Here is a 25,604-nt window from a genome sequence, read left to right as displayed (position 1 = left end):
TTGATAAAGTAATGCGAAGCACCAACAGATTTACTTTTTTCTGTGGAGACAAAATGTTTGGAGGAGGCAGCCTCTGCATTCTTGGTGAGCGTCTGTGCTCTGTCGATTTTCCCAGCGTCCTTAACCAAGCCGGACTTCCTACCGGCTGGTTTGCCTGCTAGTTCGTTCTCTGGCTGTGTGGTGGGACTTGATGCCAAGAGAGCCCGCTGGAGACCAAGAGACGGATCAGGCTGTTGTCCCACATTCTCTCTCCACTAAATCACAGTTTTCTTTCGAGGGAAGGTGGCTATTGTGAAGCTGTCAAACTGAGGCAAGTTAAATGGGCTGAAGTGAAGGCTCCTATTAACAATAGCAGCTATCTCTGTCAGATGCAAGCTCTGCAGACAGTGACAAGGCAATTTGGCCCTGATAGGTGGGCGATTAAAAATAACAAAAGGCAAGAAGAATGAGAGGGGAAAAAACCCTATGACTCCCTGGTCTGAAAATTAAGGGGGCAACCAGACATGCCACGTTGGGAAATTGCCAGCAGTTCAGGTGGCCTTCATAATCTCCAGGAGAGCCACCCCAGGGACAAGAAGTACCCCTGGCTATTTCTTGGCCGAGTCAAGGAACGGACGGTGAGCAATGGGGGACATGGCAGCCAGGTCTGTGTCAAGTTCAAGGCAGCTAGAAGAGCTCTTAGCGCTGTTAATAATTGGAAACAGAGGGATACTGGCGGTGGCAGTGAGGAGGATGCTCCTTGCTCGACAAGGAGCAGCATGGACATTTTTACAGTGTCATAGCTAAGATTGTGAAGGTTAGATGATAGGCAACCAGAAAAGGATTAGAGGGAAATTATCTCTCAGCTCAAGGGAACCCCAATTTAAATTGGATCTGTGATCTAATATTTACATTACCTTAGGAGCTGCACGCCAGTGCTGCGCCTTGATAGGAGCCAGACCCCCTAATCTCATGTGTCAGGGGCTGGAAATCGATCGCCATGTCCCCATGTCCCAGGCCCAGTGAACCCTCTGCAGTCCAGGGCAGCCTGCACACCAGACCAGTGAGAACACACACCTTTTCCCTACCCTGAAATCCTCCTCCCTAAAGAGATTCTGAGTCCCATTTTATCTGTGCTTAAATGCATTGCCATAGAAAGCCATCAGTCTGGTACCAAAGCCGCATCCTCACCCTAGCATTTCCTTTAACAGCTAATGTGAACCTCCTTCCATTAGCCTGACGTCCAATTAGAGCAACTCATCTAAATTGTCAGCCACAGTAACCCCGTGCCTGCCTGTGGGTTCTATCGGGTGGGTGGGCAGGAACAGGTGATGTGTACTGGGGAGAGGCTGCCTCTGTCTGGACAGATGCTGCTCTTAAGAGCCTCTGGTTTGGAGATGATGGAGTCAGGGAGGGGCGGAGCAGGCTTTGCTGGCAGGTTCTCGGCTTGGTCCTCTCCCCATCCAGACAGCTGTCTCTTTATGGGCTGCTTTGTCTCTCCTGGAAAAGACAAAGCCCTTTTCCCTGGGCGAGGCTTCTGCTGGCTGTATCAATTGCAGTTGTAAAGTAGAAAAAAAGGGAGGGAGAAGGGGATTATGTGGAAGAAAGAGCTCATTTTCTTGCAGTGTTTTTCTCCTTAGATGTGAGCAGGAATGCATCTGGGACTTTCTGGCAACGCTTGTCAGGCAGGGCAGTCAGCGCAGTGGATAGGGGCACAGGCTTTGGCATCAGGCAGGCTGGTTGTCAGCGCAGCTTCCTCCCACCCCTGAAAAAAAAAGTAACAGCTTTATTGAGATATAATTCACATACCATAAAATTCACCTTTGGAAGGGTACGTTGCAATGGTTTTAGTACATTCATAGAATTGTGCCACCGTCACCACAGTCAGTTTTGAAACATTTTCATCACCCCTGCAAGAAAGCCCGTGCCCATTATCAGTCGCTCCTCATCTCCCCTCCCACAGCCCCGAGCCACCACCAATCTGTTTTCTGTCTCTACAGATTTGCCTTTTCTCGATATTTAACACGAATGGAATCATACAATATGTGTCCTTTTGTGTCTGACTTATTAGACCCAGCATCAGGCTTTTAAGGTTCATCCATGTCATAGTATGTATCAGCACTTCATTCCTTTTCATGGCTGAGTAGTATTCCATTGTATGGGTGGACCACCTTGTGTTTATCCGTTCATCTGTTGATGGACAATTGAGTTGCTTCCACCTTTTGTCTATTGTGAATAATGCTGCTGTGAACATTGCTGTGCAAGTATTTGTTTGAGTCCCTGCTTTCAAGTCTTCTCGTTATATAGCTAGGATTGGAATTGCTGGGTCATGTGGTAGTTCTGTGTTTAACATTTTGAGGAACTACCAAACTGTTTCCATAGTGGCTGCACTGTTTTACATTCCCACCAGCAATGCGCAAGTGTTCCAATTTCTCTGTATCCTCACCGACACATGTTATTGTCTATCGTTTTGATAATGACCATCCTAGTGGTAGCGACATGGTATCACATTGTGGTATTGATTTGCATTTTCCTAATGACTAATAGGAGCCCTGATGGTGCAGTGGTTAAGAGCTATGGCTGCTAACCAAAACGTCGGCAGTTCAAATCCACCAGCTGCTCCTTGGAAATTTTATGCGGAAGTTCTACTCTGTCCAATAGGATTGCTAGGAGTCAGAATCGACTCGGCGGCAATGAGTTTGGGGTTTTTTTTTTTTTTGGTTGATGACTAATGGGGTTGAGCATCTTTTCATGTGGTTATTGACCATTTATATATCTTCACTGGAGAAATGTCTAATCAAGTCCTTTGCCCATTCTTTATGTGGGTTACCTGTCCTTTTATTGTTGAGTTTCCGGGGGTCTTTATATATTCTGAACATTAGACCCTTATCGATATATGAACTGCAAATATTTTCTCCCATTTTGTGAATTTTCTTCTTGGCTTTTCTAAGCCTTTCTGTTTTCTTCACCTGAAAACAGAAAAAATAAAAGTACAGCCTCCCAGATTAACTTGGGAAGGTCCATGAAGTGATCTATTAGAGCACTTATATAAGTAATGGGACCACAGTAAGCTGACCTCACTAAGGACTGGTTGTTATTATTATCAGGAGTCCTTGGGCGGTGCAAACAGTTAAGTGCTCAACTATTAGCCAAAAGGTTGGCAGTTCAAACACACCCAGAGGCACCTTGGAAAGCAGGCCTATCAATCTACTTCCAAAAGGTCATAGCCTTGAAAACACCATAGAGCAGTTCTACTCTGCACTCACGGGGTTGCCATGAGTCAGGATCGACTCGACAGCAATCAACAAAACAACTAACTCAGATTCATTAAGGTGTAAACCCGCATGTCCTAGCTACACAACTGACAGATGGGACGTGAAAGGTTGAAACCAAGCCCAAACCAAACTCCTTGCCATCGAGTTGATTCCAACTCATAAAGACCCTATAGGACAGAGTAGAACTGCCCCGTAGGGTTTCCAAGGCTATAAATCTTTACGGAAGCCGACTGCCACATCCTTCTCCCATGGAGCGGCTGGTGGGTTCAAACCGCTGACCTTTCAGTTAGCAGCTGAGTGCTTAACCACTGCACCACCAGGGTTCCTTGAAAGGTTGAAAGTGCTTTGATTTTACTAATGTCTTATTCCCAGATGACTGAAGCTATTTTATTTGTGGTGATTACATTTTTATTCTGAATAGATGCTATAGTTCTAGATATTAGCTGATGACTATTGGCCAGTCTTGCAATCTGCCACTCTCCATATATCTGTATTTTTTCGCTTTCTATGTTTCTCTTTCTATCTAGACAGCTAGTTACCCATCTATCGAGAACGTGAGTCTATGAATAACAGAATAGAAATAGCCTAGTTCTGGGATGAGTATTCGGAATTGGCACCTTCTTACCTGAAGCCAAATCTTTCAAGAATAGATTTCCAATTTCATAGGATTTTCACCTACAATATGTAAAACCTGCTCTGATGGTTCTCTCTTGTCACTTAATCTGTTTGACACCAGAGACCTGGTGAGTTCCTCTGAGGTGATTCTTTTAAGGCTGCTCCTGAAAGCATTGATATAAGAACCTGGCTAAAGTGGTTTCTAATATTAGTAATAGTAAAAGTAGTAGCATTTATGAAGCACTCAGCAGCAGACCCTATTCAGGTATAATTTCAGTCACTCTTCACAACAACCCTGCAAAGTGGATACCAGCATCCTCATTTTAGAGGCGAAAAACTGAGGCTCTGAGAAGTCAACGTTTGCCTGGATTTGCACAGCTAGTAAATGCCAGACCCCGGACTGGAACCCCAGTTCATCCAACTCCTAAGTCTTTGATCTTCCCTTTACATCGTGTCACCTCTTATGAGAGTGGATGTAAATGAGCCCTTGATCGTTAGGCAGCCAGGTGATTTCAGTGTTTCAGAATTAGAAAGCGAGTCCCTTCTAATCCACTGATAAAGGTTATTAAAATAGCAATTTAGATCCGTATGTCACTTATCGACAGTAGGCCCTCCCCTGTCTGGAGAATCCCTCTCTCAGAAGTCACCTGGTCCCAGCCTTTTTTAGGACTCAAGAGCCGTGCTAAGATGATGCTCTTACATGTGCTCAGCAGGGTCACAGGGCATAAGAAACACCCAAGGTGTGTGTTGTGAGCCGTGGGGAATTGACTTGCACTAAGCTGAAGTTTGAAGAGAGATGGCCAAAATGAGTCAACATGGCTGGCTTTCCACATCGGTGTGATTGTGCCATGTGCTATAATATATAGTGTAAACAAGTTTTCTGCAGAAGCTAAATATATCATGCAACTCATTTAGCATGCACAGAAGGAGCCGTTAAATTATTTCAGTCCCATTACTCAAAATGCTCAGAAAATTCCTCTGTGTTAGAGCCAGTGTAGAACTGGCTCGGCAGCCAAGTGCATCAGCATCAGTGTTGAATTCTCGGGGGAAATGTATGCCTCATACTGTTGCTTAGGGAAAATATATGCCCAGACATCGTGGAGCCCCTTCGAAAACAATTCTCATTTTGTTAAAACAATAGAATCACATTTTCAATCAGACTACCCAGCATCTCTGCCTTTCTAAAGCTTGCCGACAGACGTGGATGTTGATAAAATGCTGTGTATTTTTAAAGGAGTCGTAATTTATGAAATGTGGAGGTGGAAACTGAGGCTTTTCGTGTCACATTCTCAGTGCGTCTTTACCTACACGGGAAGAATTGCTTGCGGAAACCATATGTGATGCCTCACGGCTGTTTAAGTTGGACTCATTATTGCAACAAATGGTGTTATTGGATGATACTAGTCTGTTTGTATTCCCTCTAGCCAACGAATCAACATTAATACCGATTTTTAAAAACACTTGAAGCACAGTCCTGTATGGTTCCATTTTCATTTCAAAGTATATGCTTAAAAATTGATCTAACCCTCCTATCTATTAAAGCATACCCTTAGTTAAAAATTTTTTTTTTTTTTAGTTTGGCAGTTGTGCCTCCCATATCCTTCTTTACCTAGTCTTCGAAGAGTTGTGATCAGAAGCACGGATGAAATTTGATCGAGTGTATTTTTGGCATCTATTGAGATAATCATACGGTTTTTAACGTTTTTACTTGATGATTATACCAATGATTACACTAATAGATTTCTCAGTATTAAACTGCCTTTGCACTCCTGGAATCCGGTAGATTAATATTTTATGATATATAGATCAGTTTAATTTTATGCAAATTTGAATTGTCAAGATTTGAAAAAGTCAATATAATAATATTGTATCGACTCTCTTTGTACTAAAAAAATTGATCTACCTCTGTTTCTGGCATGCAAAGCTATTTGTGGCAAAAGTACCGTTCTTGCCTTCCCTCAATTTCTGCTTTAACAGGAGAACACGTATCTCTAGTTTTCCTCGTTTCAATAAAACACCGCTGGATGTTATCATGGATTGAATTGTGTCCCCCAAAAATATCTGTCAACTTGGCTAGGTCATGATTCCCAGTATTGTATGATTGTATACCATTTTGTCATCTGATGGGATTTCCCTGTGCGTTGTAAATCCTATCGCTATGATGTAATGAGATGGATTAGCGGCAGTTATGCTGATGGAATCTACAAGATTAGATAGTGTTTTAAGCCAATCTCTTTTGAGATATAAAAGTGAGAAGCCAGCAGGGAGACAGGGGGACCTCATACCACCAAGAAAGCAGTGCCGGAAGCAAAGCGCATCATTTGGACCTGAGTTTCCTGTGCTGAGATGCTCCCAGACCAAGGGAAGACTGATGACAAGGACCTTTCTCCAGAGCCGACAGAGAGAGAAAGCCTTCCCCTGGAGCCAGTGCCCTGAATTTGGACTTGTAGCCTACTGGACTGTGAGAGAATAAACTTTTCTCTGTTAAAGCCATCTACTTGCAGTATTTCCATTATAGCAGCACCAGATGACTAAGAAAGATGTGTTCTGGATAATCTAGACTTAACTATCTTGAGCCAATAAATCATAAGAGATGATAAAGATTGGGAACTTCTTATGTGGTAGGAACTTGAAGTTGGCTATCTCATTTAACAATCAGCAATCTTGTAAGGGGGTGCTATTATGATCCCCATTTCACAGATGAGAATGCTGAGGCACACAGAAATTGAAGGAATTTGGTCTAAGGTGACACAGCAAGTGAGGATTTAGATCTGGGCCCATCTGATTACACAGAAGTTTCCACCCCTCAACTGAGCCCTTCTCTGTGCTCAGTAGCCACAGGCAGCTCCGTTGGCGTTGGAGAGGAAAGCCACTGGTCTCTGAGGACTCCGAATGTTGACTCGAAGGGGTGGTGCCTGATGAACTATAGCTAGTGTAGCTCACATGCGTCTCTCCTACCAGAGAAACAGGTCTACTGGCTCTTGTTCAGCTTGTGGTAATGACACTTCTCCCACCTTTGCTTGAGGTGAAATGCGGTCAGCATGTTTTACCTGAGACATTAGTAAATGAACCTGTTCAGTATGGGACCGGGATCTGAAAGCAGGCCGCGTGAGGAGCAGTTATAAACTGACTGGGATGTCATGGTGGTGTAGGGGGTCAGCTCTGCCATGGCACCATGGAGACTCTGCAGATAGCCAAATGGGCCAAAGCTTGGACCACATATCTGAGTCTTGGTGGAACACCTTGTGATTCGCTCAGAACACAAGAGGATTGGAGGATGGCGAGGTGTCTTTCAAGACCATCTCCCACCCACCTCTCTATCTCCTCTAGCAGGCTATCACAAGACAGTTTCCCATTGCTTCAGGGGTTCTGATAAGGTGTGGGGCTCTCTGTCCCACCCCCCTCAGCATAGAGCTGCAGACTATAAAACCACCTTGCTGAAGTCTAGAATGAGCTCCTCGGCAACAGGTGTCCCACAACTCACTCTACACTCACTCGGCCCCCTTTTTTTCAGGTTTTTTTTTTTTTTTAAATGTGTGGGACAGCTGGCCCCTCTGGCTATTCCCTCTTTCTTTCTGAATCTAAAAGTAGATTCCTGTGTATTTTGCTAGTTGAATCAATCAGGCCTGGGGCTTGGCCTTGCCCTTCACCTTGCCCTTGTATGGGCATGCTTGATAGGTGGTATTCATGCTCACCTGCTGGAAATGCTTCCAGGGGTCCTGGGCTGCATGTGCCCGAGAAGGTCTTCTCAGCTCTAGGATTCTATAGGGTTGAAATACTGTCAATATGGGTTATAAGACAATCTATCTCCTTCTACCCTAAAGGAGAGTGTGCGGAATCATTTTGATGCAGCAGAAAGAGCTGAGCATATAAATCAGGTGGAATTTTCATATAAACAACTGAGCAACATTGCTGTCAACATTTTAGTTGGACCTAAATTGTCAGGTTTGAATATTTTGCTTAAACAATCTGAAATAAAATGTGAATTCTTTATGTATCAGCATAAAGGAAACCCTGTCTGCTGTGTCAATTCAGGTGAACAGCATTTCTTGACAACCTTTCTCTCGAAATGGGTTTGAGAAACAGTTTAAAGCCCTCCAAGCTAAAGAGTTCTGTTATCGGCAGCTGGGAATTTGCAATGCCTCCTCAGGTATAACTAAGAGCTGGTGCCTGCCCCCATTGAGTTTAGTGCCAGGCACAATGGCCATCAGCAGGCGTGAGTTGTAGTGCACTTAGCAGCAACTTAATTCTTCAGTTGTTTTGAAGAGTTTCCTTAGATGGAGATTAATGGACCAGTTTGATAAAGGAATTCTTTACCTAATCCTTTAACAATTAGGGACTGATGTGGAGAGATGAGTAATGAAGTACCCTCTGTGATTGGGAGGTATCTTCTCTCGAATCAGCTGTGCTTGCTCTAAGAAGCTGAGGGAAGGCTGAGAAGGACAACCCCAAAATGAAGGCTTCTTGGCAGGAAACGTGTCTTTCCTTAACAATCAGGAATGAAGCTAACAAAGTCTGTCTCCAAAGAGAAAGGTTGAGTGCTAGAGAAACTCCTTCTTCCTGGTAGCAAATGTCCTAGTGTACGTATCTGCGCCTGGGGAGAGTGAACGAAGAGACATTCATCAATCTAGAGAGGCAGCCCAGTTGGTGGGGGGTGGGAGGGTGGTGGTGGTGCGTGTGCACATTTTGGAGTTAAGCAGGATTGGTGATATAAACGCCGTGCCGTCAGAGTGACAAAAGAAGACCTTGGATGTCAACATCATCAGTGTCCAAATGCAGTGTGTTCTAATTCTGAAATGGCTCCAGAATCTGCTCCCTTCTCTTTCCCATCCTCACAGTCCGTGTCCTAGCCCAAGTCACCACCCTCTGTTACCTGGACTACTATGGCAATGATGGCGTGACTAGTCTCCTTGCTGTCTCCTACTTCCAATAAATCTATATTCCAATAAATCTCTGTTGCTGCCAGAGAACTCTACTGCTGACTCTCCATGCCCCACACACCTCTGCTTCAAAACAGTGGTTTCCCATTGCACTTTAGAAAAAGATGTGGTCCAATCTCGTCCCAAACTACCCCTAGGCTCATCTTTTTTCACTTGCACCTACACATAGTATACTCCAGCCACACCAAGCATCCCATTCTGCCCTCAAAGACTCCAGTCTTTTACGACCTCTGTTCTGCCTTGGCTGCTTGTTCCCTTCTTTCTCCTCGAGACCCTGCTTGAATGTCACTGCATCCATGTAGCCTTCCTCAGACTCTCCAAGTGGACATAGATGTTCCTTCTTTTTGCCCTCTGTGCGTGCCTCCACCATTGAACCTACCACATGGCATTGCCGTGATTTACGAATGCAGCCATTGCCCTTGCTAAACTGCAAGTTTGTTAGGGGAAGGGACCGTGACTCACTCATATTTTTTCCCCAGGGCCAAGCACAGTCACAGTCCTGGCAAATAATAATGATAGTAATAGTAATTGTCAAGTGCTTGCCAACCATTATACACACATAATCTCATTTAATTCTCACACTAACCCTCTGAAATAGGTACTCTTATTACCCCCATTTTGCAGATGAGAAGACTAAAGCTAGGATAAGTTGAGGAGTTTGTCAAAGTCCACATCCAGTAAGTCGTAGAACTGAGATTCAAAGTCAGCCTAGCCCAACTCCAAAGCCTATGCTCTTAACTGCTGCAGTATTTTCTAACCTACAAATACCAGGCCCAGTAAATGGTTTTCAGTGAACCGCTATTACTCTACTTGGATGACTTCCCATATCGTCTGGTATGCCTCAAAGGGAATTCTTTCAAGATGCCTTGTATGGCCCTACTGGATAGAGGAACATCAACTATCAAGATGCATGCTTGGAATTGTTTTTAAGACAAGAGATTCTCTTTTCCCCTTTGGGGACCAGGTTGCTCTACTGGGTCTTCTCTGGGGAAATCCACTCTTAGATGCTTCCACACACACAACCCCTAAAAAATGATACCATAGTGTTTTGGGTTGTGTGACATATTCTTGAAAACCATCTGAATTCTATTAGGCAGTTTGTCATTTGCATGATAACTTGAGTTCCGACGTTGAGAGAAAATTGCGTCAACCAAAGAAATGAACCAAGAAAATGCAAAACAAATGCAAAATAATGACCATAGAGCAGAAAATAGGTATTGTGCTGAATTTATGTGATCAATTCCAAGGCAGGCCAAGCTTGAAGAGCTGGCAGTTTGATACAAGTCAATAGTCGTATACATCAAGGCTCACACTATTAACTTTGGCTTGTACATGCAATATAGATATAAATCCATATGTACCACATATACACCTAGCAAAGGTATAGTTTCTTTTTTCTGATACTGCTTTCTATGTACTCAGCACTCTGGCCAAGCAGACATTCAGGATTTCTTGAATCTCTGAGGTAAATATTATTTTTATTCCCATTGCACGGAGAAGTAAACTGAGGTTCAAAGAAATTAAATATGCAATTGCAATATCCATGATGCCACAGTTACCTACATAGGTAGCATGAGGACACTTGACTAGATACATTGTTTTCAAAATATATTCCTCCAATCCCTGGGGCTCTCCAGAGCTCCCCCCCCACCCTCTGCAAACTGGCTGTGACCAAAGAAGCTCTGCCTTATTTTGTTTTATATTTGGGGTACTTTGTAAGATTTCATTTAACATGGGAAAGGATTCTTGAGCTAAAAGATTCTTGAAAAACATTGACCTAGAGGAATGGTTGGCAGATTTTTTTCTGTAAAACACCAGATAGTAAATATTTTAGGCTTTTTAGCCCTACAGTCTCTGTTGCAACTACTCAATTCAGCCATTGTAGCATGAAAACAGCCACAGGCAATTCTGTAAACAAATAGGAATGGCTATGTTCCAACAAAACTTTATTTCTAGACGATGAAATTTAAATTTCACATAATTTTCACGTGTCACAAAATATTATTCTTCCTTTAGTTTTTTTCTTTTAGCCATTTAAAAATGTAAAAACCATTCTCAACTCAAGCAGAAGGAGGGCTGGATTTGGACTGAGGGCCTCAGTTTGCCAACCTGTAGATTAAGATGATTCCGAAGAGAACTCTCAGTTCTCAAGCTAGGGAACTGAAATAACCTTGCTATTCTTTCTAGCTGCTGTCCAGTTGCCCCCTGACTCGTGATGACCCCATGTACAACAGGATTGGACTATTGTACTCCATAGCGTTTCCATTGGCTAATTTTCAGAAGAAGATTGCAAGGCTTTCGTCCCAGTCCATCTTAGTTTGGAAGCTCCATTGAAACCTACTGAGCATCCTGGCAACACCCAAGCCTCCACTAATAGACGGGTGGTGGCTGCACATGAGGTGCATTGGCTGGGAATCAAACCCAGGCCTCCCACATGGAAGGCGAGAATTTTACCACTGAACCACCACTGCCCTCTAAAGTAGCCTTATGAGGTGCCTATTTTCTGAAAGCCCTAGAAGCCCACCAGCTAGAGTAGACACTCCTTTCCGTGGTCTGCATGCCTATGGCAGGAAGCACAAAGGAGTTTAAGCCCAGGCTGCGGGCTCAGTGTATGGCATGAGCCAGAGGGCTCCACCAGATAGATCTTGGAGATGTATCCCTGGTGGCGTAGTGGTTAAGTGCTACGGTTGCTAACCAATGGGTCAGCAGTTCAAATCCACCGGGCGCTCCTTGGAAACTCTATGGGGCAGTTCTACTCTGTCCTATAGGGTCGCTATGAGTCGGAATCGACTCGACAGCACTGGTTTTTTTTTTTTTTATGTATATAGATCTTCCAAGTGGTTTCATGACCACAGCCCTCATACCAGGTCTTTCCAGCATCCCCAATGGGCTGGTCACTGAATCCAAACGAAACTTTTAACTGAAAACCTTGTGAAAATTCAGTAGAGCTCCTCCTGACAAAAAGCCCGAGCACCTTTGCCTCTGGGAAACCAAATGACTGCTCTGAAAATATCACCGCCTTGTCCTTATTGTCTGCCTTCCTACCACCAAATGAGTCAATGCTGCACAGACTACAAAACCGCAGATAGGAAAATACATAATTCCCTGAGTAGTTCTAAACCAGTCATGTTTCTCTCCTCCCAGCTTACTTTTTGAAAAGGAAGTGCCAAGTGAGAAGTCAATAGGGCTAAGTTAGGATTAGAGAAGAGGGACCACAGTATGACTACCTCATGAGAAAGTCTCATGCATCCCCTGGACTCTCATGGGCTGCCCAGCCCAGCTGTGCAATTCATTTGGAGCCATCAGAAACTTACTCTGATTGCGATCAGCTCTGGGTGCAGAGGAATACAATGATAATTAAAGCTAGTGCCCAGAAAATGCCTACACAGTTGGGTCAGAGGATATCGCTGCTCATTTTTGTTGAGAGTCTACAATCTGAATGAAGCAGCTTCCTCCTCCTCTGCACGATGGAGGTTGGAAGCACCGGCTCTATCTCCAACACCATTCTAAGTCCAGTCTCCCCAGCGTGCACTGTAGAGAACGAGGCTCAGGCCAACAGGTAGAATCTACAGGAAAGCACACAACAGCTCCTAGCTGTTCAAGCTTCCTAACACTTAACGTTATCAAACGATAGAAGGATGTTCCCTGCTACCCATCACACGAAGGCGAAGGTGCTATGGCCATATGTTGGGGATTGCTGCAGATAGCTCTACTGGGCGACACGTTGAGATAGATGTTACTTACAGTTTTTATAGCTGGACTAAGGAGCAAAGCCCTTTAGAAAATCCTGTGCTTGGACTCAGGTCTGTCTGGCCTTCAAGCCCTTGCTCTTAGCCCATGCTGCCTCTACTAAAGGGTTCTTTCCTATAGAAACTCCTTTAATAATGTGTCAAGCCCTCACGGTTTTGGTTTATTCAAAATCACCTAAGCATTCCACTATGTCAAACGGCAAGATTGATGGAGAGTGTTGTTAGTTGCTGTTGAGTCCTCTCTGACTCCTAGGTGACCCCATGTACAACGGAACAGAACATTGCCCAGTCTTGTACCGTCTTCACGATTGTTGGTATGCTCCAGTCCGTTGGCCACTATGCATTTTCAGTGCCTTCCAACCTAGGGGCCTCATCTCCCAGCACTATAACAGATGAGCTCTGCTGTAACCTGTCCACCCTGCAGGTATTTGAAATACTGTGGCGGCGTAGGTTCCAGCATCATAGCAACACGCAAGCCCCTATAGTATGACAAACTGACAGACGGGTGGTGGTTTATGGAGAGTAGTCTTATGACTCCATACTGTCCTAGAATGTCCCAATGAGAAGGGCTCTCTGAAGCTACGAGGTTCAGTTTGAGGCCCAGGGGCTTAGGGAAGGAGAAGATCCTGCGTACAGCTCTCCCTCCTTTCCACAATGCCTCCTCAGTCCTCTTTTTGTTCATTCCATCTCATCTCTCTAATTTCCTCATTTGACCTTTTATAGATCGTCTCCTCAGGGCAAGGGCTTTGTGTTTTGATGCAGTTTTGTGGACTCTTCTTCTTAAGACTGTAGACATTATAAGTCACAAACATCAAAATGGAGTTTTTGCACAGACACTGTGAACTATTAGACCCTGAACAAACAGCTGAAACACTAAGCAGGTTTACATCTTTGTTCTTTTCCATTTAAGTGAAAAGTTGAAGAGCGATAGTTTGCTGATTTTTATTTATTTATTTTAAGATAACACACATAGTCATACATTTCCATGAGCACGGTTTTTCCATGCTTTGGGATAGCCAGTGCACGATGAATTGGTCTATGGAATTATAACCTCATGAAAGGAGATTGGCATTTTTCTGCTGAGACAACCTTAACTGCAAGAGGTGTGAATGGGGCTGCTATAATAATTAAATCTAAAATCTTTCATAATCCTGTGCCTTCCCTAGAGTAGTGTTCAGCATTAACTATGGATGAAAACGCAAGCAAGTACATGTATATTCAATAATAAAGCTTAATAGGTCAGGGAAGGAGTGGAATGAAATGAATGCCTAACACCTCCAGAGGTAACTAATGGTAGTTTGCTTTCCTAGTTACTTCCTTGACTTGTGTTTACCAAGACTTGAACATGTGCCTCAAACTGTCCTTTATTAGCAATCAAATCCATCCCAAGCTTGTTGCCTGGGGGGATGTTGAATGTCAGTTGCTATGTAGATTGACGGCACGTTTCTAGAATTGATCATTGAAGGGCATTTTACTTCCATGTTGAAATCATATAGAATTGACTGCAGAGCAGAATGACCGCTGGGTGCTGAACTCCACACTCTGACTCTGGATAAGCTAGTTCTACCACTTCCAGATCCAGCTCGTCGCCCTTTGCCTTAAGATGTAGCAAGAGGCTTCTTGAGCAATCCTGGCTTACCTCTAGAGGGCTCAGCAAATGCAAATGAGAGCAGCAGGGGGCTTGCCAAGACTTCTGCTTGTGATTTATTTGTTAATAATATTAATGGCCTGCATTATTTCTAACTGAGATGATACACTTCTGATACTAATAATGCTGCCTTGCATGAAGGCAGGGCTTTCATAAAGCACGTTCGTATCCATCAGTTCATGTTAACCTCACTACCACCACCACCCTGTTTAAAAAAAAAAAAGTTGCTGCTATTGTCACCTCTGACTCATGGCTACCCCATGTGTGTCAGAGCAGAACTGTGCTCCATAGGGTTTTCATCGACTGATTTTTCAGCAGTAGATCGCCACGCCTATCTGCCTAGGTGCCTCTGGGTGAACTTGAACCTCCAACCTTTAGGTTAGCAGGGGAGCACTTAACCATTTGCACCACCCAGGGGCTCCACTACTCTGAGAGGGACCTTAATTATTATCCCATTTAACAGATGAAGGACACAAATGAGGCTTAAAGAGGACCACTGGCTTACTTGAGATAGCAGAGTTTATGAATAGGTGAATCCAATTCTTTTGACTCCATTTTAATGTTTTGTGGTTTTTATCATTGTTGCTGTTGGTTTTATTATACTATCTTTTATAAGTTATACCTTCCAGAAAAATGTTATATACTCTCAAGTTCTAGCTGGAGCTAGTGATCTGGGTTCCAAGTTTGCCTCCATGTTTTCCTAGCTATGTGATTGTGAATAAGTTCCTTAACCTCTCTAAGCCTCAGAGGTCCCATCTGCAAAACAGGGTTGATAACCACACCTCCTTCATAGGGTCATTGTGAAGACCAGATTGCACGCTGCTGGTCAAATATCTAGCACCTTCCTTGACACAGAGAACGGGCCCTCTAAGTGTTAGGAAATGATGTATCATTTATTTTGCTGAACACTTCAATGTGAATTAACAGACAGACATTTCCTACATAGAAATATGCATATGCATATGGAAAAGGAAGCTGTTTCATAACAAACATAGGTAGTTTTTAAACCTGTGAGTTCTATTGAGCTTACAAGAATGACACAGTCTTCACTGACCATGATGTGTTATAAAGAATTATGTGTTCAGAGTCATGAGCCTGCAACTGCAAAAGAAATGCCAAGATGCATTTTTCTCTCCTTCTCGAAGATCTTCTGAACATCCATTCATCTCTTGAAGGGGAGTCATAAATCCTACAAATTTAGTTTCTCTAAAACCAGCTCCAACAGCTGTCCTTCCCACCAGTCATGCTTCAAGTCAGGCTCTGGTTTTCAGACCACAGTGAACAAATCTGGCTTTCTGTGGCTGAGCATCAAAGTGGGGAGCTATGTTTTCTTTGGAGCCCTGGTGGCACAGTGGTTAAGAGCTAGGCTGCTAACAAAAAGGTTGGCAGTTTGAATCGTATTGGACAACCACACTGACTCTCTTCCTAACGTTGAATACGACCTTTAAAATGACATTGCCCCCTGTTTATCAAATCCGCTGCCTTTCCCCTCCTGGCTTCCTTTCATGGGGGAGAGGCATGGTACAGTGACAGTTTGAAGACTGGCTGTGGCTAACTAGCTGTGCGGTCTCAAGCAAAGCATTTCACCTCTCTGAACCTTTCCATGTCTGCAAAATGAGGGTGGTAGAGTGTATCATCTCTGGGAGGCTGCTGTGAAAAACACAGAGAGGTGAATAAGTTGTGGCCCCCCTGCCCACATAGATCTTAGGGACTGGTGGCTGAGAGAGACTCATACAAAAGCCACCTCTGTGGGAAGCAGCCATAAACAAGGATCTGGGGGAGGGGGTGAGGGATAGAGGTAAGGGTTCTAGAAAGCTTTTGTGGAGGAGGCGGCATCTGACTGAGCTGTGGAAGAAAAGTGGTGGTGATGAGGAAGAGAATTCCAGCCTGGGACTGAAGTCTGAGACTGACCCTAGAAGCAGGGGAAAGCAGATCATTCCGAGGAATGGCAATTGACCCAGAGAGGATGGGCACACCCCTACTTGGAGCCAGGGGAAAAGGTCTCCAGTTGTACTTGATTCATAAAAATAGAAACGCCAATTGGTCTTTAAAGGCTTTGCAACTGGAATTTTAAGCTACTAAGTCACTCTTCCTGCTGTAGCTCTAACTTGGAGAGAGGGGGTGGCACTGGAATTAATATTCTTAGAGAAACAAAAGGCTCTGTCTGCTTGATAAACAATTTTGAAAGTGCCAGTTCATCACCAAGATTCAGACCACTCGTATTTCTCAGTTACCTTGGCTTAGGAGACGAAGACTTCTTATCCGTATCACGGGCTTACATCTCTTGGATCAAATTTTACATGAAGAGATAGGTCATATATCAAAGGTTAATGACTGTCCATTTCTCACCCAGATATTTTGTGGCCACTGAGCTGCCCAGCAGCAGAGGGCACTGAAAGGCAGTGGCCATTCACTTAGCCTGTTGCCGGTCACCCAGAGAGCCCCAGCAGACTCTGACAACAGCCTCTAGAGCTAGGGGTGGACTCATGCCCTTGTTCTTTCATGGGAGGCTCAGAGCATTTTGTCCTGGAGAGATCCAATGCCACATCGCACCTACGTGGTGATTGATCAGTACATTTACTGCACTTTCAGTAGTAAAAATATATAGACTCCAGGTATCTCTCGAGACACTGAAATAGTCCTTTTTTCCCCCCCTTGATTTAAGGGAAGGTGGAGGGGAAAGATGTGTGTGGAGCACGACATAAATACAAGAGCTCAAATATCTAATTAGCTGAAAGAATCTTGGTTCCCTCTGCAGCTTTGACAGAATTGTAGCTGTCAGATTGTAGCTCCAATATTTTATCCTCGTTCCAAGATGGATCTGAGGAGGATTTAGAAAAGACACTTTCTAACTCAAATGGCACTCTGATTCTTTTGTAGGATGCTCGAGGACGACCTGAAGCTGAGCAGTGATGAAGATGACCTTGAACCTGTGAAGACCTTGACCACTCAGTGCACTGCCACTGAGCTCTACCAGGTGGGAAGGGCTTAGGGTCTGGTTTGCGGCCTAATGGGAGGGAGTGAGAGGAGCTGGAATGGTTTTGACATCTACGAGCCTGCCCCACTGCTTCATCTCCAGGCTTCAGAAAGGGGGAAAAGCAGCAAGGATAGGCATAGTGTTCTGGAACAGGTTGAATCCGCTCACATTTTCTTTAAAGCTACAGTAGAGAGATTCTGAGCTATTTAAAACTGCTTTCACCTCTCCCTCCCCTCCCTACTTCCCACACACAAATATTAGTGGCCAATAAACAAGAGAAATTGGCTTTCCTTCTCATGAACTAAGTATCATCTTGAGTGAGGCGTAAACTTCCTTTCATGACTCAAATGTGAGGCTTAGAGCCCCAAATCATGGATTCAGGTGTAAATGTACCTGCTGCATTCACCTTTCCCAGATGCACCCCTTTAGGACCCAGCTGGGAACCAATAACCCAGCATCTTCCAGCTTACAGGAGCATTCAGGCAAAAGGCATTTGGCAAAAACTTGTTGCTGCCTCCCCCTTCTTTCCATTCTGCGTTACAAACATTTACAGTCCTTAGCACCAAAGAAAATGACAGGAATGTGTGTTTTCAGCATTTCTGATGAGACTGGAGTTCTCGATTTGAAAAGGCCAAGTAGCATTTACTAACCGTGAGGATAGCCGTGGAGTGTAGTGATGTCAATGACACGTGTGCATTTTCTTCGGGAGAGAGACCTGGCTCATATGGTGAGCTCGCAACTTCCAAACAAAGAGAAGGGATTGTTATGGATAGAATCATAATGGATTGAATTGTGTCCCCCCAAATGAATATTGAAGTCCTGGCCTCTGTACTTTTGGATGTGATTCTACTTGGAAATAAGGGTTTTCTTTTGTTCTGTTGATGAGGTCATACTAGTGTAGGGTGGGTCCTAAACCTAATCACCTCTGAGTTATAAAAAGACCTGAATAGACACAGACACACACAGAGGAATACAGATACCATGTGAAGACAGACATACACGGATGGCAGATGTATCTAAAAGCCCAGGAATGCCAAGGATTGCTGGCAGCTAGTAGAAGGTGAAATAGACAAGGAAAGACCTCCCCCCTACAGCCACACCCTGATTTCGACTTCTAGGAAGGACCTCCCCCTACAGCCAGCTCCTGAACTGTGATAAAATAAAGGCCTGTTCTTTAAAGCCACCCCCTTGTGGTATTTGTGTTACAGCAGCACTAAGAAACTAAGACAACGGTTACCCCTCTTTTTTAAGCCAATACCTGATCAAGTTCTTCCTCCAGTGAAATCTGCAAAGTCCCCAAACTGAAAAGAGGCTGCTTTCAGGGACATTCCTATACTGGTATTTCAAGAAAGACTGCAAATAACAGGATTCCACACTCACTCAATATTTTGTGAGATGCCTGCAAAGAAAAGCTTAAGAAAAACAGTCAAGGCGCACCTCCTCCATTCTCATCTACAACTGTTTACCACACTACAATTCCTACCACTTGGTGTGGTTTTAAAATCCATTCCACCTCCAATTTTGTGGCCAAAACTTTCCTCTCCTTTATGTACCCTGATTTTTTTTACTTGCGTGTTTAATGTTATGTAAATATTGCACCTCTGCAACTTTGACGCTTTATCAAGAACAAGCACAGGGTGCCTGTGGAGTATGGTATGCTGGCCTAAGCCAATTCACAACTGCTTCACAGGGGCTTGCTGAATTTACTGAATGCAAGCAGCCCCCCTCTTACTTGAGTCATAGGCTTTATATCAAATGTAAAATGCACACTTAATTTCCAAGGGCTCTAACATTCCTGCTATCTGCATTTAGTACACCAATGACAAGACCATCTTATTTGTAAAAAAAAAAAAAAAAAGAAAGAAAGAAAATCCTAGATCATTATTTGACAGATGCAGCATTGCTTTTTAATGGAAATGTTTAAAGCAGTGATCAACAATAAGTAAAACCATGGATTTCCTCTCAATTGATTCCAATGAGTACAATCTGTTTGTTAGCTTATGCACTTGTCATTTTCTCTGTTTACCTTAAAAAGTGGCACTGAGTCTGCCGGGCCCAATCACCTGGATTTTAGGATGTATATGATGACTGTATGTAAGTGCTGAGGCTCTCGGAGAATCAGGGTTGGTGAGTTGGCACCTATCTACTGGCCTTAGACCAGTCATGACTTTCTCAACAGGGCTTAAGTTCTCACACTTTGAAGAAAAGGTTGGGGTAGGGGGTAAGATAAGGCAAGCAAAGCCCCTGGGTGGTGCAAAATTTAACATGCTCAGCTGCTAACCAAAAGGTTGGCAGTTCAGTCCATCCAGAGGCACCCGGAGGGAATGACCAGGCAATCTATTTCTGAAAGGTCAGCCATTGAAAACCCTGTGGAGCATAGTTCTACCCTGACACACATGGGGTCACCATGAGTCAGAATCGACTCGATGGCTACTGGTATAAGGTAAGGCAAACTGGCTCCAAATATAATATGGTTCTATTCCCTCAGCTTCTAACTGGGACTGTTATTGTTGTTGTAGTGTGCCATCGAATCAATTCTGACTCATGGCGACCCTATAGGACAAATTAGAACTGCCGCATAAGGTTTCCTAGGCTGCAATCTTTACGGAAGGACCCTTGGTGGTGCAGTGGTTAAGAGCTTGGCTGCTAACCTAAAGGTCAGCAGTTTGAACCCGCCAGCTGCACCGTGGGAAAAAGATGTGGCAGTCTGCTTCCGTAAAGATTACAGGCTTGGAAACTCTATGGGGCAGTTCTACTCTGGCCCATAGGATCTCTATGAGTCAGAATCAACTCAGCTGCAATGGGTTTGGTTTTGGATTTTTACTCTTTATGAACAGATTACCAGGTCTTTTCTCCTGTGGAGCCGCTGGTGGGTTTGAACTACCGACCTTTCTGTTAGCAGCTGAGCACTTAACCATTGTGCCACAAGGGCTCCTTGGAACAGTCATACCTCCAGCTTATTCCCCTTAGCTGGGTCTGGGAATTGGGAAGTTGGCACAAGGTTATAAACATCTGCAGATGCACCCTCCTTATAGAGTTTGAGTACTAGTTCAAAGCCTGGAAAGCTAAAGACCAGAAGAGAGTGCTTTCGCATATAGGAAGCAGCAGTAGCAGCAATGTTTAGTAAGCTCTGGCTTTACGAGGCCTAACATTCTTTTTCAAAGATGTCTGGTTAGAATCATTTTCTTTTATCTCTAAGACCAAAAACCTACTGTCGTTGGGTCGATTCCCACTTACAGTGACCCTATAGGACAGAGTGGAACTGCCCCATAGGGTTTCCAAGGCTGCAATCTTTATGGAAGCAGGCTGCCACATCATTTTCCCATGGAGCGGCTGGTGGGTTTAAACCACCAACCTTTGTGTTAGCAGCTGAGCGCTTAACCACTGTACCACTACGGCTCTTTTTATTTATCTCCAGTTGTGGTGAAATTCATATAATATAAAATTCTCCCTTTCAACCGTTTTAAAGCACCTTCACAAAGATGTACAACGATCACCTCTGTCTAGTTCCGGAACTTCTCATCACCTCAAAAGGTAGCTACAGACCCATTTAAGCAGTCACTTCCTAGACCTTGGCAACTACTAATCTGCTTCTGTCTCTATGAATTTTCCCATTCTGGGTATTTCAAAAATATGGAATCAGAGAATATATGTGGTCTTCTACAACTGGCGTCTTACACTCAGCATCATGTTTTCAAGGTTCATCCATGTTGTAGCAAGTATCAGGACTTCATTTCTCTTTATTACCGAGTACCATTCCACTATGGATGTACCACATTGTAATAACTGCTTGGGGCCAGTGTCTGACCTCCTTCAACCCCACAAGGGGGAAGGAGATCCAAGATCAACAGGGCAAGGCTGATTCCCATGAGGTGGAGGCCACACAAGCCTCCTCTCTCCGCCATCTTTACTAATTCTGACACCAACCGTCCCTCCCGCAGCAATCTCTACTTCTCTGTTAGGTTTAGTACTTCACTGCAGTAAACCTAGTGGCCACACAGAATTCACAGACCATACTCACAATTAAGGGGTTTATTAGGGAAGTAACAGTTACAATTCAGGCTCAGAAACAGTCAGAATACAGCTCTTCCATCAGGACAGCCTCTTCCCAACCATGCTTGCAGGCATACCTCTCCCTGGCCCTAGGCCTCTCCCCAAAGGCATTCAGCTTTCTCCGTCTGTTGTCCAGGAAGCCCACTGCGCCGTCTCCTGCTGCCAGGTCTCTGCTGCCGGATCGCTCATGCAACCGCTTCTCACTGTCTTCAGGATTACAGCTTTCTCTCTCTCTCTCTCTCTCTCTCCCCTATTCTCTCTGTCAGTCTCTCCTGCTTCCAGGAGCTTCTCAGCACAGGGATCCTGGGTCCAAAGGACACGCTGTCCTCTCCTGGCTGTTCTTCCTTGGTGGCTGTAGGATCCTCCTCTCTGCTCTGGAATTGGCTCTCTTTTAAGGCAAAATTGACCAATACCCTTGATGGGCCACAATTACCCTATCACACAGTCCCACCCAGTCACCTGGGTGGGAGCTACAAGACCATGGCTAAAAAGGCCACACAAAAGTAATTAATTGCACCGCATACATGTTGTCTATCCATTCATCCATTGATGGACACTTGCGTTGTTTCCATCTTTTGGCTATTACGAGTAATGTTGCAATGAACATTGGCGTACAAGGATTTGCTGGAGTCCCTGCTTTCAGCTCTTTCGGGTATGTACCTAGAAGCGGAACTGCTGGGTCATATGATAGTTCTATGTTTAGCCCATTAAGGAACTTCCAAAATCATTTTTTTAAGGTGAGATGACATGTGCTGTGTAGATAATATGGTTCTATTCTCTCAGCTTCTACCTGAGCCAGCCGTTCCTCCAGCAACATCAGGAGGAGAATTACTGAGAGCTCCCATTTGTGGAGCCACTCTTTCTCTGTGTCAGGCTCTGTGTTATGCATTCTGTCTCATTTGAACCTCTCAGCAAACCTGTGAGGTAGGTTTAGGCCTCCCATGCCAGCAACAGAATTGTAGAATCTTTCTATTCGTGGCAGGGCGATTTGGGGAAAAACATACAAACAAATATATTGATCCCTTAAATGATGTGCCCAGGGAGCCAAACCACACTGTTGGTTTGAGCAAATGTTATGGTTAAAAACTTTCTTAGAACCCACCAGCTGCATTCATTCAGACATAACCTTGTTGCTGTTGTTCGGCCATCGAGTCAGTTCCAACTCAAAGAGACCCTGTGTACAACAGAACGAAATACTGCCCGGTTCTTGAGCCATCCTTACAATCATTGCTATGCTCGAGGGCATTGTTGCAGCCACCATATAAATCCATCTCCTTGAGGATTTTCCTCTTTCCCACTGACCCTCTACTTTACCAAGCATGAAGGCCTTCTCCAGGGACTTGTCCCGCCTGATAACATGTCCAAAGTATGTCGTTCTGGTTGTATTTCTTCCAAGACAGATTTGTCTGTTCTTTTGGAGGTCCATAATATATTCAATATTCTTCACCAACACCACAATTCAAAGGCATCAGTTCTTCTTCAGTCTTCCTTATTCATTGTCCAGCTTTCACATGCCTATGATGTGATTGAAAATACCATGGCTTAGGTCAGGCACACCTTAGCCTTCAAGGTGACATCTTTGCTTTTCAGCACATTAAAGAGGTCTTTTGCAGCAGGTTTACCCAATGCAACATGTCTTTTGATTGCTTGACTGCTGCTTCCATGGGTGTTGATTGTGGATCCAAGTAGAATGAAATCCTTGACAACTTCAATCTTTTCTCCGTTTGTCATGATGTTGCTTATTGGTCCAGCTGTGAGGATTTTTGGTTTTTTTTTTTATGTTGAGGTATAATCCATACTGAAGGCTGTGGTCTTTGATCTTCATCAGTAAGTCCTTCAAGTCCTCTTCACTTTCAGCAAGCAAAGTTGTGTCATCTGCATAATACAGGTTGTTAATGAGTCTTCCTCCAATTCTGATGCCCTGTTCTTCTTCGTAGAGTCCAGCTTCTCGGATTATTTGCTCTGCATACAGATTGAATAGGTATGGTGAAAGGATACAACCCTGATGCACACCTTTCCTGACTTTAAACCAATCACTATCCCCTTGTTCTGTCTGAACAACTGCCTCTTGATCCATGTACAGGTTCCTCATGAGCACAAGTAAGTGTTCTGGAATTCCCATTCTTCGCAGTGTTATCCATAATTTGCTATGATCCACACAGTCGAATGCCTTTGCATAGTCAATAAAACACAGGCAAACATCTTTCTTGTATTCTCTACTTGCAACCAGGATCCATGTGACATCAGCAATGATATCCCTGGTTCCATGTCATCTTCTGAATCCTGCCTGAATTTCTGGCAGTTCCCTGTCGGTATACTGCTGCAGCCAATTTTGAATGATCTTCAGCAAAATTTTGCTTGCACATGATATTAATGATATTGTTTGATAATTTCCACATTCTGCTGGATCAGCACTCTTGGGAATAGGCGGTAAATACGGATCTCTTCCAGTCAGTTGGCCAGGAAGCTGTCTTCCATATTTCTTAGCATAGATGAGTGAGCACCTCCAGCGCTGCATCTGTTTGTTGAAACATCCCAATTGATAGTCCATCAATTCCTGGAGCTTTGTTTTTCGCCAATGCCTTCAGGGAAGCTTGGACTACTTCCTTCAGTACCATCGGTTCCTGCTCACATGCTACCTCCTGAAAAGGTTGAACATCGACTAATTCTTTTTGGTATAATGACTGTGCGTATTCCTTCCATCTTCTTTTGATGCTTCCTGTGTCGTTTAATATTTTCCCCATGGGATCTTTTACTATTGCAACTGGACCCTTGAATTTTTTCTTCAGTTCTTTCAGCTTGAGAAACGCCGAGTGTGTTCTTCCCTTTTGGTTTTCCGTCTCCAGCTCTTTGCACGTGTCATTATAATACTTTACTTTGTCTTCTCAAGTCACCCTTTGAAATCTTCTGTTCAGTTCTTTTACTTCATTTCTTCCTTTTGCTTTAGCTGCTTGACGCTCAAGAGCAAGTTTCAGAGTCTCCTCTGACATAAATCTTGGTCTTTTCTTTCTTTCCTGTCTTTTCAATGACCTCTTGCTTTCTTCATGTATGTTGTCCTTGATGTCATTCCACAACTGGCCTGGTCTTCGGTCATTAGGGTTCAATGCGTCATAAACCTTAGTCCACTAAAAAAAGCCATCCACTTTCTAGAGACTTCCCCAAATCATCTCATCTATAATCATTGCACCCAGACTCACCAGAGGAAACGCAAATTGTCCAGGTTTAGTGAGTGTGCACAGAATCTTTTCGAAAAAGCTCCTAAGACCTTGTGCCCTGGTTTGGAACATCAAAAATCTCAAGAGGATACATTTCAAATGCATGTATGGAAATGAAATGCGGGATCAGGGTGTTGTTTGTATTCTAATTTGACATTTCAGCCTCAAGTCTCTTATAAATCAGAACAGCCTTGCCTTTCCCCAGCCCATCACCACCACCTTCCACGGAAGAATTAGCCATGCTGACCAGGCCTGTAGATTAGGAGCACAAACATCAGCAGAGCAATTAGGATAGGATGTGTTGAAATGCTAAGCATTATTCCTTCAGATGGGGAAATGCAGCGTGAGGCCGGAAGGGGAGAATTATAACGTACAAACTAGAGACACCAAATGGTTAACCATGGGGGCTCAGTGTTATAAGAAAACATTTTTATCAAAAGATTTTACCTTCTAATCACTCTTGAAATCAGAGCTACACAATCACATATGCACATTGTTTCAATGAAGACAGGGTACTAATTGGACCCTGGACATGTTTGTTCAAAGTCTGTGGATTCTCTCTCTATCCGCCACTGCATTTTGCTTTCTCGGTTGGAACTGTTGAGGGAGCAGGCAGATCTAAATTGGATTCTGAGATGGAACAGCAGGTGAGAGCACAGGTGTGTAGTTGGACAGGCATGGGTTTGAACTTGAGCTCTGCCACTTGCAAGCTGGATGACCTTGGGCAAAAGACTAAAGTGGCAACACTAGCACCAACCTCATTGGGTTGCACTGAGGATTCAATGATTAAGTGAATGATTACAGGAAAAAGCACTTGAGACTATGCTTAGCATATACTAACTGCTCATCACTTTGAGAGATCATTATCATCTTGTCATTAGCTGCCAACACATGGCAACCCCTTGCACAAGAAAACAAAATTCTGTTTGGTCCTGTGCCATCCTCATGATTGGTTGTAGGTCGGACCATTGTGATCCACATGGTTTTCATAAGGTGGTACTTAATTTTTTGTGCAATCTGTACTTTCTTCCACAGTGCCACAGGGTGGGTTTGAACCACTAAACTTTAGGTTAGTAGCTGATTGCAAAACACTTGTACTGCCCACGAACCATAGGATTTTCAAAGGTTGATTTTCAGAAGTAGGTCACCAGGC

The 25,604-nt window shown here is 43.9% G+C and overlaps 1 protein-coding gene across 1 annotated transcript in view; it reads left to right on the top strand.

Annotated features, from left to right (window-relative positions):
• The window catches only part of AFF2 (ALF transcription elongation factor 2), a 588,903-nt gene that overhangs the window by 434,303 nt on the left and 128,996 nt on the right, over positions 1 to 25,604 (top strand). Inside the window, exon 8 of the mRNA XM_049871652.1 lies at positions 17,087 to 17,183. Within this exon, the coding sequence (XP_049727609.1) occupies positions 17,087 to 17,183 (97 nt within the window). The remainder of the gene's footprint in view (positions 1 to 17,086; positions 17,184 to 25,604) is intronic.

The sequence above is a fragment of the Elephas maximus genome, chromosome X, assembly GCF_024166365.1.
Source record: "Elephas maximus indicus isolate mEleMax1 chromosome X, mEleMax1 primary haplotype, whole genome shotgun sequence".
NCBI classification, from domain to species: Eukaryota; Metazoa; Chordata; class Mammalia; order Proboscidea; family Elephantidae; genus Elephas; species Elephas maximus.
This window is presented reverse-complemented; position numbering and strand designations above follow the sequence as displayed.